The sequence below is a fragment of the Arachis ipaensis genome, chromosome B10 (genome assembly GCF_000816755.2).
Source record: "Arachis ipaensis cultivar K30076 chromosome B10, Araip1.1, whole genome shotgun sequence".
NCBI classification, from domain to species: Eukaryota; Viridiplantae; Streptophyta; class Magnoliopsida; order Fabales; family Fabaceae; genus Arachis; species Arachis ipaensis.
This window is the reverse complement of record NC_029794.2, coordinates 17,725,070-17,742,692: the sequence shown is the minus strand read 5'-3', so window position 1 is coordinate 17,742,692 and position 17,623 is coordinate 17,725,070. Positions and strand designations below refer to the sequence as shown.

At 38.1% G+C, this 17,623-nt stretch overlaps 1 protein-coding gene across 1 annotated transcript; it reads left to right on the top strand.

The window, feature by feature from the left end:
- Positions 9,958-12,775, top strand: LOC107620267. The gene is made up of 4 exons (XM_016322455.1): positions 9,958-10,944; positions 10,988-11,210; positions 11,295-11,647; positions 12,047-12,775. Exons 1-4 carry the CDS (start codon positions 9,958-9,960, stop codon positions 12,773-12,775), a joined length of 2,292 nt encoding a protein of 763 aa, XP_016177941.1.

The following is a 17,623-nucleotide window of genomic DNA, read 5'->3' as shown; positions in this document are numbered from 1 at the left end:
ACTCAAGAGGCAAGCCGGTTCAACTAAGAAGGCATGACCTCAAACCAGTGGCTAGGGGATGGCTAGAGTTCATTCAACGCTCAATCATTCCTACTAGTAACCGGTCTGAAGTTACTATAGACCGGGCCATTATGATCCATAGTATCATGATTGGAGAGGAGGTGGAAGTTCATGAGATTATACCTCAAGAACTTTACAAGGTGGCTGACAAGTCCTCCACTTGGGCAAGGTTAGCCTTTCCTCACCTCATATGCCACCTCTGCAATTCGGCTGGAATTGACATAGAGGGAGACATCCTCATTGAAGAGGACAAGCCCATCACTAAGAAAAGGATGGAACAAATAAGAGATCATGGACCTCAACAAGAGCATGAGGAATTTCCTCGCCATGAAATCCCTGAGATACCTCAGGGGATGCACTTTCCTCCACAAAACTATTGGGAGCAAATCAACACCTCCCTAGGAGAATTAAGTTCCATCATGGGACAACTAAGGGTGGAACACCAAGAGCACTCCATCATTCTCCATGAGATTAGAGAAGATCAAAGAGCTATGAGGGAGGAGCAACAAAGACAAGGAAGAGACATAGAGGAGCTCAAAAGCACCATTGGTTCTTCAAGAAGAGGAAGACGCCACCCTCACTAAGGTGGACTCATTCCTTAATCTCCTTGTCTATTTATTTTACTGTTTTTTTTTATTTTTGAGCTTTATGTTTTATTTATGTTTGTGTCTTTACTATATGATCACTAGTGTCTAAGTGTCTATGCCTTAAAGTTATGAATGTCCTATGAATTCATCACCTTTCTTAAATGAAAAATGTTCTAAAAATAAAAGAACAAGAAGTACATGATTTCGAATTCATCCTTGAAATTAGTTTAATTATTTTGATGTGGTGACAATACTTTTTGTTTTCTGAATGAATGCTTGAACAGTGCATATGTCTTTTGATATTGTTGTTCATGAATGTTAAATATGTTGGCTCTTGAAAGAATGATGAAAAGGAGAAATATTATTTGATAATCTGAAAAATCATAAAAATGATTCTTGAAGCAAGAAAAAGCAGTGAATACAAAAGCTTGCAGAGAAAAAAAAATGCGAAAAAAAATAGCGAAAAAAAAAGAAAGAAAAAAAGAAAAAAGCAAGCAGAAAAAGCTAAAAAGCTCTTTAAACCAAAAGGCAAGAGAAAAAAGCCAATAGCCCTTAAAACCAAAAGGCAAGGGTAATAAAAAGGATCCAAATCTTTGAGCATCAGTGGATAGGAGGGCCTAAAGGAATAAAATCCTAGCCTAAGCAGCTAAACCAAGCTGTCCCTAACTATGTACTTGTGGCGTGAAGGTGTCAAGTGAAAACTTGAGACTGAGTGGTTAAAATCGAGGTCCAAAGCAAAAAAAGAGTGTGCTTAAGAACCCTGGACACCTCTAATTGGGGAATTTAGCAAATCTGAGTCACAATCTGAAAAGGTTCACCCAGTTATGTGTCTGTGGCATTTATGTATCCGGTGGTAATACTGGAAAACAAAGTGCTTAGGGCCACGGCCAAGACTCACAAAAACCTCCCTGCACTCAAAGTGGATTTTCTGGAGCTAGAGAACTTCAAATGGTGCGCTCTTCATTGCGTTGGAAAGTAGACATCCAGAGCTTTCCAGAAATATATAATAGTCCATACTTTTTCCGAGTTTAGACGACGCAAACTGGCGTTCAACGCCAGTTCCAGGTTGCATTCTAGAGTTAAACGCCAGAAACAGGTTGCAGAGTGGAGTTAAACGCTAGAAACAGGTTACAAACTGGCGTTCAACTCCAAGAGAAGCCTCTACATGTGTAAAGCTCAATTCTCAGCCCAAGCATACACCAAGTGGGCCCCAGAAGTGGATTTCTGCATCATTTACTCATTTCTGTAAACCCTAGTAACTAGTTTAGTATAAATAGGACTTTTTACTATTGTATTTACATCTTTTGATCATGTTTTGATGATTGAACCCTCCTTGGGAGGCTGGCCATTCGACCATGCCTGGACCTTGTTCTTATGTATTTTCAACGGTAGAGTTTCTACACACCATAGATTAAGGTGTGGAGCTCTGCTGTTCCTCATGAATTAAAACAAAGTACTATTGTTTTTCTATTCAATTCAAGCTTATTCCGATTCTAAGATATTCATTCGCACCTCAATATGAATGTGATGATCGTGACAGTCATCATCATTCCCAACCTATGAACGCGTGCCTGACAACCACTTCCGTTCTACCTTAGATTGAATAAGTATCTCTGGGATTCCTTAATCAGAGTCTTCGTGGTATAAGTTAGAATCCATGGACAGCCATTCTTGAGATCCAGAAAGTCTAAACCTTGTCTGTGGTATTCCGAGTAGGATCTGGGAAGGGATGGCTGCGACGAGCTTCAAACTCGCGAGTGCTGGGCGTAGTGACAGACGCAAAAGGATCAATGGATTATATTCCAGTATGATCGAGAACTGATAGATGATTAGCCATGCAGTGACAGCGCATTGGACCATTTTCACTGAGAGGACAGGATGTAGTCATTGACAACGGTGATGCCTAACATACAGCTTGCCATAGAAAGGAGTATGAATGATTGGATGAAGATAGCAGGAAAGCAGATGTTTAGGAGGAACAAGCATCTTCATATGCTTATCTGAAACTCTCACCAATGAATTACATAAGTATCTCTATCTTTAATTTACGTTTTATTTATCTTTTAATTATTAAATCCCCATAACCAATTGAATCCACCTGACTGAGATTTACAAGGTGACCATAGCTTGCTTCAAGCCGACAATCTCCGTGGGATCGACCCTTACTCACGTAAGGTTTATTACTTGGACGACCCAGTGCACTTGCTGGTTAGTTGTGCGAAGTTGTGACAAAGAACTAAGATTATGAACGTGCGTATTAAGTTTTCAGTGCCGTTACCAAGGAATGAACCGTCACGATTTTCGCGCACCACACAGCTACCACACGGTTAATCATCTGTCGGTTCTCACTTGTGTCGGAATAGGATCTCTCTATCCTTTTGCACACTGTCACTGCGCCCAACATTCGTGAGTTTGAAGCTCGTCACAATCATCCCGTTCCAGATCATACTCGGAATACCACAGGCAAGGTTTAGACTTTTTGGATCTCAGGAATGCTGCCAATTGGTTCTAGCATTCACCACGAAGGTTCTGATCTCATGGGTTTGAATGCTCTGTTGTCAAGAGATGTAAGTTAAACTCGTGGATTAGAAACCTTAGAGATACGCACTCAAGCTGTCACCCAATGACTACGTTGAGCTCAGATAGAACGGGAGTGGTTGTCAAGCACGCGTTCATAAATTTGAGAATGATGATGAGTGTCACAAATCACCATATTCTTTATATTGAAATACAAGTGAGTATCTTAGAACAGAATCAAGCGTGATCGAATAGAAAACAATAGTAATTGCATTAATCTATTGAGACATAGCAGAGCTCCTCACCCCCACCTATAGGGTTTAGAGACACATGCTGTAGAAGATAAAATATGTGATGTAAAATGTCCTCCCAAAATGAATCTCTAAAAGTAATTTTTATACTAAAGTAGTAACTTAGGTTTACAGAAAATGAGTAACTAAGTGCAGATAGTGCAGAAATCCACTTCCGGGGCCCACTTGGTGAGTGTTTGGGCTGAGCTTTGAAGCTTTCACGTGCATAGGCCATTCTTGGAGTTAAACACCAGCTTGGGTGCCAGTTTGGGTGTTCAACTCCAGTTTTGGTGCCAGTTCCGGCGTTTTACGCCAGAAAAGGGTCTCTGGCTGGCGTTTAACGCCCATTTGGGCCATCAAATCTCGGAAAAAGTATGGACTATTATACATTTCTGGAAAGCCCAAGATGTTAGCTTTCTAGCCCAATTGAGAACGCGCCAATTGGACTTCTGTAGCTCCAGAAAAATGCGTTTGAGTGCAGAGAGGTCAGAATCTAACAGCATCTGCAGTCCTTTCTTAGCCTCTGAATCAGATTTCTGCTCAGGTCCCTCAATTTCAGCCAGAAAATATCTGAAATTACAGAAAAATACACAAACTCATAGTAAAGTCCAGAAATGTGATTTTTGCATAAAAACTAATAAAAATATAATAAAAAGTAACTAAAACATGCTAAAAACTACCTAAAAACAATGCCAAAAAGCGTATAAATTATCCGCTCATCAACTTGGTGGTAAGGTGTTTTCTGAAATTCTCATTTAGTAGCCCATTGGTTTAGCACAAGCTGGCCACCGAATTGGTTAGGCCGTCAATCTCTAGGCACTCATCATTGAATCTATCCAGGTACTTCCTAGTCGGCTCACCGGTTCGTTGAGTCACTCCTAGCAGATTAATCGAGTGCTTCGCCTTAGCGATACGCGTGGTGAACTGGGCCAAGAAGGTGTGACTGATGTCGGCAAACGTGGTTATGGAGCCCTGGGGTGTTGGGAATAATACACCATTCCCCCTTGAGAAAACACCTTTGACAGAGAAATAAAATAGACACAATCACAACACAAGAATTTAACGTGGAAACTCCAATTACCGGAGAAAAAAACCACGGCCGTTGTCAAATGACAACCAGAGAATATCACTATGTGAAAATTGTTACAACACATAGACTTCTTTCTCTCACCGGCACCCCAGTACACCCACACTCTCTCAAAGCAAATATCTAACTACACCTCACAACACTCTCTAATAAAGAGTACAGAGGAAAAGAAAAATCAGATACAAGCTTAAAGTGTTTCTGACTGGTGCAAAAACAAATGGAGAACTTAGCCTCATATTTATAGCCTAGGCCACCCACTCTATTTGCTATCCTAAGCAATGTGGGACTAATTCAACCAAATCCTAACAAAAAGAAGCCAAAATCTAAGACCGTTGTGGTTGCCTAGCTAAGTTTGTAGTTTGTTTTGTGGTTTATACTAGAAGATGGTATGTGGCTTTGTTTGTTGAGTCGATCGCACAATCATAATTGCTTTAATCCTAGGTTAATTGGTTGATTTCATAAAGCTCCAAGTATTTCACCTTGGTACAGATCGAAACCTTGCTGAAAATTCATGGTGCAACTTCCAAATTGGCTTTTTCTGGAAGTTCTTCAGCCATCGACCTAACTCCGCCACACACCTTGCATCTCAACGCCAACCAATGCCCGTGTGCAATTGTGGACCCGATTGCCACAACTCATCCTTATGCATGGCAGTGCGGTAATACCATGAGGATACTTCTTGTCTTCTAGAGAACATCATCTTCTCTCATAGAGAGAGCAACCAGAGATCTTCTCCTTCAACGCCTTGTGCAAACCTGATTGTATCAACACATCCTTGACTTGTATTTGCCACAAGCCAAAATTGATTCTTCCATCAAATTTCTCTATTTCAAGCTTCACAGCACTTGAATATTCTGACATTGTTGCAACCGTATACTGGAATAGTATAACTCAACCATGCACTAGGAAGGGTCCCCAGGAAAGAGAGGTGGGTCACAATGGACACACTTAAATACCAAGTCTTTCCTTAGCCAGAACCTTTCCAAACAGCACTCTCACAGTGTCACACTGCCTTCCAGCAACAACAACAGGAACCAAAGATCAACCTCAAGCCACAGGACAAAATTTTTTTCTGATGTGGAAGGTCAGACTAGGCTGCAACCACAGAGCATACTAAGAATAAATCCCACCGAATCGAAGCTCTTGATACCACTTGATGGGAATAATACACCATTCCCCCTTGAGAAAACACCTTTGACAGAGAAATAAAATAGACACAATCACAACACAAGAATTTAACGTGGAAACTCCAATTACCGGAGAAAAAAACCACGGCCGTTGTCAAATGACAACCAGAGAATATCACTATGTGAAAATTGTTACAACACATAGACTTCTTTCTCTCACCGGCACCCCAGTACACCCACACTCTCTCAAAGCAAATATCTAACTACACCTCACAACACTCTCTAATAAAGAGTACAGAGGAAAAGAAAAATCAGATACAAGCTTAAAGTGTTTCTGACTGGTGCAAAAACAAATGGAGAACTTAGCCTCATATTTATAGCCTAGGCCACCCACTCCATTTGCTATCCTAAACAATGTGGGACTAATTCAACCAAATCCTAACATGGGGAAGGGAATTAAACCAATAAATTGCCGGCCCAGCTAAGGTTACCGGGAAAGCCCGGCACCTTACTTCATCGCCTACCCCTTCCAGGTTCATCCTGGCCTCGAAGGCCGTTAGATGCTCCTAGGGATCTTGAGTACCATCGTACCTCATATCTTTTGACATATCAAAGTGCTTCGGCAGCCGTACTCCGAGGATCGAGTGGTGGAAAGGGGTCGCCCCCATGACCACCAGTTGTCGGGTTCTCCTCGGTCTTTTGTCGGTGACCGGGTGTAGACCAGAGGATCTCGTTGTCTCCTTGGCGCCTCTCTGCTTTCCTAGCTTTCTGATTCTGTCCGGGGGCACGGAGTGCGCCTGGAGTGACTTCTTCGGAGACCCCTTTCTCCTCTTTGAGGGGATTGGGAATGCTCTTGACTAGGAGTAGGCTGACGACTTTCCCGGTTGGCTACTTCTCGCTCTAAGTTCTGCACCCTATGGCGTAGCTCTTGTATTATTCTGGCACTGTCACTGCCTGTTTCTCCAAATGGTCGTCCCTCGGGTTGCCGCGGGGGGATCTGGTGCCCTCGCGAGTGGGAGCTCCGGTAGCTACCCTACTACTTCTGGGATCCATTCCCTCCCCGCGGGGCCCGGCTCCGCCGTCAGCCCCACCAGGAACCAAAACAAAGTCCATATCGGTTCGGTCCCCACAGATGGCGCCAATGTCCGGTTAGTCAGTTACCGAACGGCTTGGGGTTGCTTGTCGGGTGTGAAGGTGGGTCCCAGCCCTGGCCTGGATCCTGGAAATGAAAAGCGTGAGCGGCCGGCTTACCGGATTCTTCGTGAGTTGGGGGGTGCCACCTGCAATGACACTACAACGCTCAAGTCAATCGGTGTGCAGGTGGTGAAGAGGAAAAGTTATGGTGACATACCTTAGGGGAGGGGTAGAACCCTCCCCTTATATATCCTGTCAGTAGGGCGGGCCCACGGGAGAAGGCCTCCTTCCAGAAAGCTTCGTTTCCCACAGCTGTCATACAGCTAGTAGTGAGGGTGCGTGTTCGGATCGTAGACCGACCGAGTTATGCACGTCGACCCGACCGCACAGACCGATTAACTCGTGGACCGAGGCAACAATTGTGCTCAGCTGGACTGGACCGTAACAAAAACTTTAATAATCATGATAATAATTCTCCGTTCATTACTATTTTTACAAATCAAACAACAACTGCGACAAATTATTATTTTAGTTTCTTCATGGTATGACAATAATAAAAGAAATGTACAATAACAATAATTCATGTCAAAATAAGAACAAAATTAAATAATAATGTCAACACATGCATATATAAATCAACACCACCTAAGAATCTACAACGTATAATCTTTCTGATGTGAACATGTGAAATATATATAGTCTTATTTGAAATTTCTTCTAAAAATTGTTTGAGCATTTGAACTAACAATTAAAAAACAACAAAATTTAAACCGGAATATACAGCAAACTTTAACTCATGCTTCTATTTTCCTCTACTTAACTTATTCTTTCTGGAAAAAATGACAAATAAATAGTTCCTAATTTTTTTATTTCGAAGAAAAATAAATTTTTCTAAATCCAGTACGAGAAAACTCATGTATTTTGCCTTTAGAAAAGTTAAAAACTTACTTGTATTTATCTTCATAATAAAAATTAAAAATTTTATTTATTATTTTCTTTTTTTTTCTATTATTGATCCCTTTTATTCTTAGATACTTGTCTCTTCTTAGCAGCGGCTTCTGTTTCCTTTACTTTTTTTTTTCCTTTCTTCTATTTTCCTTTCTTTTTTCTTCTTTTTTTCTTTTTCTTTCTCAATAGCTTGTTTCTTCTTTGCTGTTGCAGCTTCTATTTCTTTTGCTTTTTTCTTCTTTTCTTCTTTTTCTTTTTTTTTCCTTTTTTTTTCGTTGCTCTTCTCTTTTTCTGTCTCTTCTCACAATAATCACCTCATGACTATCTTTCTGATGATCTCTACAGCAACACAATTGAAGTTGATTGTGAACTTTAATATTGAAAAATACATAATTAAATTACCAACAATCTAGATAGGAAAGACAAATAATTAAAGTTGAGAGAGAGTGTGTGAGGAATGATAGAAGCTAAGTAATAAGAGAGTGAGTGAATGCGGAATGACCCTTTGAATTTAGGTTTTATAGAGAATTTTGAAGGAAGGTTAATAGAAACTAAGGTTAAGTGGAAAATACGAAGAAAGAAAGTATTATTAGTAAATACCAAATAGCATATGAGAATAGTTATTAAAATGGTTCTGTTAGGAACGATTAGGAGGATAACTAATTAGAGTTAACTAATTGAAAAATAAAAAATTTGTTATAAAAAAAATCTTTTATTATTCTAATTTCTTAAATTTAAAAATTAAAAATATAAAAGATTGGCTTGAGTTAGTTTATGTTATAATTGACTCTCAAATTTTTTCTCATTAAAGAAAAACGTTTTTAGTGGAAGACTAATCGCAAAAGACTTACGTTTATTTGATTAGTCTTCCATAGAGCTTACCTTGATCAATAATTTAACACAACACACAGTATATAAAATCAACAATTGGATATTGTTTTTCCTTTTTTATCATCATTTTCCTCCACTCACCATATATATATATAGAAAATTTCACTTCCTTTTTTTGCGAGATGTTAAAATGATACTTCCCTCTCCTCTATTTTATAAATGTACATTTCTCTCTCTTCTAACTTTTAAAAAACTTATCTTTAATCCATTTTAAATTTTTTGTGTTAACTAATGTTAACTTTATCCATTTAAAAAAAATTATTTTTTAAAAAAATATCCATTAACAAAAATTTTTCTTTTTATCATTAAATTTTGCTTATCAAAATATCCTTTAATAAATTATAATGAATATTTTTTCAAAAAAAAATTTATTTTTTCTTAAAAAATGAATAAAGTTTATATTAGTTAACACAAAAAATTTATTAAAATGGATTAGAGAGGAAGTTTTTAAAAGTTAAAAGGGAAAAAAATGTATATTTATAAAATAAAGGGGAGAGAAGTGCCATTTTAACATCTCGTAGAGGAGGGGAGTGAGATTTTCTTTTATATATATATACCCCAAACTTTTTTAAGAATATATATCACTGACATGTTCTCATGCCTTTGTTAGATCCAATCAAAATATGGTTCAAATATATTTATGCATGGTAGCAATGTGTTAAGATTAGTACTGAGTTTATGGCTTATTTAGAGAATTATAGTATAGAAGCATTTCTGGTAAGGCAGCCTCCTTTAGTAGAAGATTAGTATGCCAGTGTGTAGAACGTAATCATTAAAATTTATTGTTAAAAATATAGAAGGTAGAGATTGAGGAAATATAATTTGAGATGGACTTTAAAAGAGAAGGCTATATTTATTGTTAAAAATATAGAAGGTAGAGATTGAGGGAATATAATTTGAGATAGACTGTTACTTGATATACTAGCTTAGCAATTAGTAGTTAATTGATTTACTAGTTGTAACAACAAATTAGTTAGACAAGTAGCCTATAATAGAAACAACAAATTAGTTAGAAATTTTTAGTTAGTCCTTAATTATTCTAGCTCAGTTGGTTAGATGACCAATATATATATTTGATTGTTGTAACAGTGTAAAGGCGTGACTCATCATTGAGTACACTGAGAGAACAAGTACTCTCATTTTCTTCTCCCTGTTTCTACGTTTGCTCTATTCTCACACTCCCCTTCCGCACCTTCAACATGGTGCGGTGAGCGTGGAACCCAAAGGGGTGAGAATAGAAGGAACAACGATTGAGGAAAGAGAAGCTCATGATTCAAATCAAAGCACACATCAAGTGCACGATCTGAAACCTAGTGATGGATCCAACTCAAAATTCAGAGCAATTCCAAATGAACCAAAGTAATTCCTTCCAAGGTCTCGATCCTCAAGGTATCGCGGCGTTCTTGAACCAGATCTCATCGATTCAGGCTCACCTCAACAGGAATGGCAGCAACCCTAGCCAAGATTTATCGAGTCACTTCTACCTTCATCCTTCTGAAAATACTGGTATTCCCCTCATCCCTACCATTCTTGATGGCAAGAATTACAGTAGTTGGAGCAATGCGATGTTGTTAGCCCTAAAATCGAAAAATAAGCTGAAATTTGTTGATGGAAGTTTAAAGAAACCTGATAAGAATGATCCATTGTTTGAACTGTGGGATAGATGTAATACATATGTCTTAGCCTGGATTAAAATCTCGCTGAACCCTGAAATCACCCGAAGCGTGATGTGGAACAAGGTTGCATATGAGCTATGGGAGGACCTGAAACACAGGTACCATGAGGGTGATAGATTTAGAATTGCAGAACTGCAGGAGGAGCTATACGGAACAAGACAAGGAGAAATGAGCGTGACACAATACTTCACAAAACTGAAGTCACTGTGGGAAGAATTTGATGATTTCAGGCCAATTCCACCCTGCAATTGTGAATCTGTGTGTACTTGTGGATTAGGAGAAATGCGAAAATATAGAATGGAAGATCATGTAACTAGATTCCTAAGAGGACTTAATGAACAGTTTGCGAATGTTAGAGCTCAGGTCATGCTGATGGAGCCACTGCCAGATTTAAAGGCTGTGTTTTCTATGATGACTAGACAAGAAAGGCAAAACCAGACCATGGATGATACCATAGACCCCAAGATCTTATTACACTCTACCAATTCCTTCAACACTGCTGAGACCTCACAAGGCAGAGGGAGAAGAAAAGGTAGAGGAGGTAGATTCCAAGGCTCTGGGAGAGGACAAACGGGAAGAGGTAGAATGCAGTGTTCATACTGTGGTAAAGGAGGCCACACAGTAGATGTATGTTACAAGAAACATGGTTCCCCCCCCCCATCTTAGACAGAGAAATCTGAACTCAAACGGAGGTTTGGGAGCAGTGAATTTCAGTGCTGAAATAAATGGCGATGGCATTGATGATTCTGGCTGTGTGGAAGAAAATGGAATTTTCAATGTTGACTTTACTCCAGAGCAGAAATCAGCCCTACTAGCTTTACTCAACAGGGGAGAAGCAAAGCAGATCCACAGTGCTAACCAAATCACAACCCTAGAACAAGTACCTCATCAAGGTAACTTGGTGCATATCATGCATTTTAAGTCAAGTGTGTTGGCTTTAAACATTTCTACATCAAAACATGGTTCTTGGATAATAGATACAGGAGCTACTGTTCATGTATCCTATTGCCTAGAAGATTTTCAAACTCATTTCAAGATAGCTCCTATAATCATTCGGTTGCCTAATGGTGCACAAACCATTAGCAATATAGCTGGAACTATCAAATTTTCAAATAAACTGTACCTCACAAATGCATTATACGTCCCATCTTTCAATTTCAAATTGATATCAGTATCAAAAGCCACAAAACATTTGCATTGTAAAATGAGTTTTACTGATGACGATTGTGAGATACAGGATTTACTCTCGAAGAAGACGATTGGAGCAGCTAGAGTGTGTGGTGGCCTTTATACCTTGAACTGTGATGCTGTGCGATCAGAAATTGTACAAGTATCAAATAAAACTCATGTAGATATGCCAATACTGAATATTTCAAACACAAAACTATGGCATTTTAGGTTAGGCCATGCACCATTCCATAGAATGAAAGAAATGAAGAAAATTTTCAAATTCATTCATTGTGACAGTGATGTACAGCCTTGTGACTCATGTCACCTAGCAAGGCAAAAGAGATTATCATTCAATAATAGCAGCACAGTTTCATTAACTTCCTTTGATTTAATTCATGTGGATGTTTGGGGCCCGCTGGCCATTCCCTCTACGGGAGGACATAGATATTTCTTAACCATAGTAGACGATAAAACAAGGTTCACTTGGGTATTTTTCATGAAAAACAAAACTGAAGTTGCTGATCTCATTAAATTCTTTGTAAATTTTGTTAAAACACAGTACGACAGCAAAATTAGATGTATAAGGTCCGATAATGGAACTGAATTTTTGATGCAGTCTTTCTTCAATGAAACTGGTATATTACACCAAAGATCATGTGTTGAAACTCCTCAACAAAATGGTATTGTTGAACGGAAACATCAACACATTCTTGAAATAACTAGAGCAATTTTCTTCCACTCAAATGTACCTAAGTGTTTTTGGCAATATGCAATTTCATATTCAGTTCACATCATGAATAGACGACCATCAAATTTTCTTAACAATTTATCACCTTATCAAGCTTTGCATAACTCTTTACCTGACATATCTCATTTAAGGGTTTTTGGGTGTCTGGCATATGCCAGTACACTCCAAGCAAATCGAAAGAAACTGGATCCAAGATCTAGAAGGTGTGCCTTTTTGGGTTTCAAGGAGGGTACCAAGGGATATCTCTTAATTGATCTAAAGACTAGAGAGATCTTTACTTCAAGAGATGTGTCCTTCTATGAAGATCATTTTTCATACTTAAGCACACACCCTGACCAAAGCACACATACTGCATCTTCTATTCAGTTCAAAACTGACCCCTTTGCATATGACATCATTCTTCAACCTCACACAACACACACTAATCATCAAGCATCACCTGCATCCAACTCACACACTGAGACTCTCAATAATAATAATAATGCCCCCACAAAATTTCAATTAAGCACATACACCACCAATTCAATCTCCACAACCTAGTCAAACAAATATGCCACAAAATCACACACTTGCACCTCAACATGTATCACCACTGCCCCTGTTAAGAAAATCAACAAGAATTCGCAGAGCACCATCACATTTGCAAGACTATCATTGTCTAAATGCTACCACTTCTCGGCTTCGACTCCGAAAATCTGAAAGGTACCCTTTATCGAATTATTTGTCATATGAAAAATTTTCTGCATCACATACTGCATATTCTCTAGCCATATCTTCTAACATTGAACCCAAGCACTACAGTGAAGCAATTACTCAATCTTGTTGGGTTGATGCTATTAAGAATAAACTCCAAGCTCTTGAGCAAAGTCAAACTTGGAAGCTCACTTCACTTCCACCCGGCAAGAAGGCAATTGGCAACAAGTGGGTTTTCAAAGTGAAATACAACCCTGATGGCAGCATTGAACGCTACAAGGCACGATTAGTGGCGAAGGGATTCACCCAAGTCCCTGGGATTGATTATCGGGACACATTTAGCCCTGTGATGAAGTTGGGCAGCTTGAGAGTTGTCTTGGCTGTGGCTGCGGCAAAGGGATGGTTCCTCAAGCAAATTGATGTCAACACCGCATTCTTGCACGGCGATTTGGATGAGGAGGTGTACATGAAACCACCTCAAGGGTTGGACGTCAAAGCTGGTCAAGTGTGCAAGCTTGAAAAGTCGCTTTATGGTCTAAAACAAGCGAGTCAACAGTGAAATACAAAGCTGAAATCTGTTCTGGTTGAGTTGGGTTTTGTTCAGTCAAAGGCTGATTATAGTTTGTTTACTAAGCAAACTGAATCTGGATTCACTGCATTGTTGGTTTACGTTGACGATTTGATATTGGCTGGAAATAATTTGGGAGAAATTAATGCTGTCAAAACAGTCTTGGATGATAGGTTCAAAATCAAAGACATTGGAGATTTGAAATTCTTTATTGGGATGGAGGTTGCGCGATCGAAAGAGGGCATTCTTCTTAATCAAAGAAAGTATGCTATGGACATCTTGAAGGATGCTGGCTTTGAGAACTGCAAGCCTGCTTCTACCCCTATGGACTATAGTACCAAACTCAGCAAAACTGAAGGCGTTCCCCTCTCAGATTCTACAGAATATCGAAAGTTAGTTGGCAAATTGCTCTATTTGACCAACACCCGACCTGACATTAGCTTTGCCATTGGAAAGTTGAGTCAATACCTTGACCACCCCACTACTTCTCACCTCAGTGCTGTCCATCAAATTCTCAGATACATCAAAGCTTCCCCTGCCACTGGCATAGTGTTCTCGGCCACCTCTGATCTGTGTGTCACTGGATTTGCTGATTCTGACTGGGCGGCATGTCCTGATTCAAGAAGATCTGTGACAGCCTACTGCTTCTATATTGGCACTGCCCTAGTTTCATGGAAGAGCAAAAAGCAAGTGACAGTTGCTTGCAGTTCAGCCGAAGCTGAATATCGAGCGCTCGCCGCTACTACTAAGGAGGCTATTTGGCTCAGTTTCATTTTGAAGGACTTGGGAATGCCTCTCACCAAGCCCATCAGCACCTACTGCGATAGCCAATCTGCAATTCACATCGCCTCTAACCCGGTGTTCCACGAGCGCATGAAGCACATAGAGGCCGATTGCCACATTGTACGCGACAAGTTCCAAGAAGGTCTTATTCATCTTCTTCCCATCTCCACCACTGAATAGGTTGTGGACATCCTGACCAAACCATTACCTCCGTCCATGTTCTCCACACTCTTTGGCAAGTTAGGACTGGTCAACTTACACACTCCTAACTTGAGGGAGGGTGTTACTTGATATACTAGCTTAGCAATTAGTAGTTAATTGATTTACTAGTTGTAACAACAAATTAGTTAGACAAGTAGCCTATAATAGAAACAACAAATTAGTTAGAAATTTTTAGTTAGCCCTTAATTATTCTAGCTCAGTTGGTTAGATGACCAATATATATATTTGATTGTTGTAACAGTGTAAAGGCGTGATTCATCATTGAGTACACTGAGAGAACAAGTACTCTCATTTTCTTCTCCCTGTTTCTACGTTTGCTCTATTCTCACACTCCCCTTCCGCACCTTCAACATAGACTTTAAAAGAGAAGGCTGAAAGAAGAGACAGAGACTTGTTGAGAGAGTATCTTTTTTGCAACATTAAAAATTACCATTTTGTAGAGTTAGAGAGTCCAATTCTACTGTTTTAGTCTGATCTATAGGTGCATAAATATATATGAAATGACTAAATTAAAACTTAATGGTAGAAAACTTAATATTTGTAGATTAAAATATTTTTTCTATTTTTGAGCTCATGCAAAAATAAGAGTAATTTCCTTTGTTTCATAATTTTTGTAGTTTGTGTTTTTTAAATATTCATTTCTTTTTTAATTCCCTAGTCTGTATAATGAAATTAATAAGTAATATAGATAAATATAAATCACCTGTTTATAATACAAATTTAAAAAATAAGATTTTTATTTTAAAAAATAATTTGTTGTAAAATAAAGTATAAATTAGTCCTCATTTTTTTAAACAATAATGATAGTTTTCAGTGGCTAAGAAAAGGGGGTTGAATCTTAGCCCCTTTTTCACTTAATAATACTTGCTCGTCTTTGAAACAACTTCTAGAGACTTTTTTTATTTTTGTCTCGTATCCAGCCACGAGACTTTTTCTTTTTATCTTGTGACCCGGCACGAGATATTTTTCAGTTTTATCTCCTATGCAGTAGAAACAGAAATAGAGTAGAAGAGAGAGAGAATTACACCAAGATATATCCTGGTTCAGCTGCTAAGTGCAATGCAGCCTACATCCAGTCTCCATCACAACAATGATGGAAATTCACTATAATCATTCTTGATTACAAACACCAATTCTCCCTAGGAACTACCCTTCTTATCCGGGAGAAGTCCAGAATCTAAACCCCAATCCTGAACTTGACTTGGTCACTGCCAAGCTTTCCAACTGCTAAATGCTAACCCAACTTGCAAGGGGATTCTCACAGAATCATGAAACACAACACAGATGTACAAAGAACCTCTAAGGACATCTATGACTTTTTTCTTTTAATTTTGCACTCTCTACCTTTTTCTGCTCTATGGCTTTTTCTTACAAATCTCACTGTTTACCTTTTTCCATGAGACTCAAGACAGGCAAAATTAAACAGAAAAATTACAAAATGAAAAACATTGAAGAAGAAGAACTTCTGTTAACTTAGGTAGCTATGAGAACTCTGTACCTTGCACTCTCACTCCTTTCTTCAAGCCCTGGCTATTCTCCCTTATATAGAGGGGGAAGCCTCCATGGTTGAAACCAAATGAACCAAGCTAAACTTCTTCTTCTTCATGCAAAACTGGTTCGGCTAGAGACAGAGAGAGGAGAGATAACCGAATGCTTAAACTAACATGCAATTACCTCTGAGTCTTCTCTTTACACCAATCTTCATCAATCTGAGCCATCCATCTTGACTTGCACTACAAGAAGGATCCTAGCCCTTGATGCTTCTTGATGTATGACAGCTCCTCCTGCTCCACTTTTGCTTCATCCTTCACGTAGCCACCCTAGCTACCTTCTGTGATGAGTGAACACAAAAGCAGAGACGAGCCATTCCTCTGAGATCTTCTTCCTCTGACCGAAATCTTCTTCTTCCATTTTTGGTATGGAGAAGCTGAGTTCTTTTCACCAAATCTCACCATTTGTGGTGAAAATCTCAGCCACAACATACTTTTTGTTTTCTTTTTCTTGTCATCATTACAATGGTCTTTAGCTTGCTTCTAGCTTCTTCTTGATAGTTTGCAAAAGCTTCCATGGTTGCTGTGATAGAAGTGACCGAAAGTGAGAAGCAAGTAAAGAGAGAAGAGAGAGTAGGAAGAAATGCATTCAATGGATTTGAACAAATGAATTAAAATTAATTTACTTCCCTTTGCTTTAGGTAGCGTGCCTCATTAAGGCAATCAATCAAATCAATTACACTTTCTCTCTCGTGATTCCAAGGTCCGTATTAACTCCACTTAATAAAATTTGGATTCCATCAAAGAATAAAAGTGATGACCGTTGGAGCATGCAGCCATATGATTAAAGGAATAGGTTTCATTTGTTAAATGGATAAAGCAATATATTGTGTCCCGTCTCCTTTTAATTTTGATTTCGGACCAGACTCTATGTTGGGCTTTTAAATTGATTTTTCTGGTCCAATAAGGATAACAATTCAGTCATCATTCACATAACAAGTTTTTATATGGCTGAATATATTTTTGATAAAATTGGACTTGTTATATTTTTCTTTTTTTTCGGCCCAAATGAAACCTGCATAGTAAAATTATTTTAATCAACATATATGAATTGAAATCAAATTAATAATTTTACAATTAATCACATTAATAATGTTTGATCATCACTAATTTAAATTAGAGTTTTCCAAACTCATCAAATAATATTATTGAGGAATTAAATTTAAAATTTTAAAAACAAAAAATATTTTGTTTTTTATTTTATTAGAGATAGTTTATTCTTAATTTTAATATTTTAGCACACAAAAACATATAGAATTTTATAACTATTTTAACCATATTCATCGATCTTAGTATTTAAAGGAAAAAATATAATATTTAAATTACACTAGTTGATATTTCATATATAAAACCATTTCGGCATTTCTATGTTAATCTTGCTATTTTTATAAAAATATTAATATTAACATAGAAGTTGGATTTTTTTTAATTTATTTTTTTTACAAGTAATAAATTTTTGTTGGCAGAGTTCTTTTAAAACCTCTTTTCTATTTACTTAGTCATCATACTTAATAATAGAGTCTTTTTTCTTCTTTGGTTATTTTCTCTTGTAACTAATTATTTAGTGAAAAA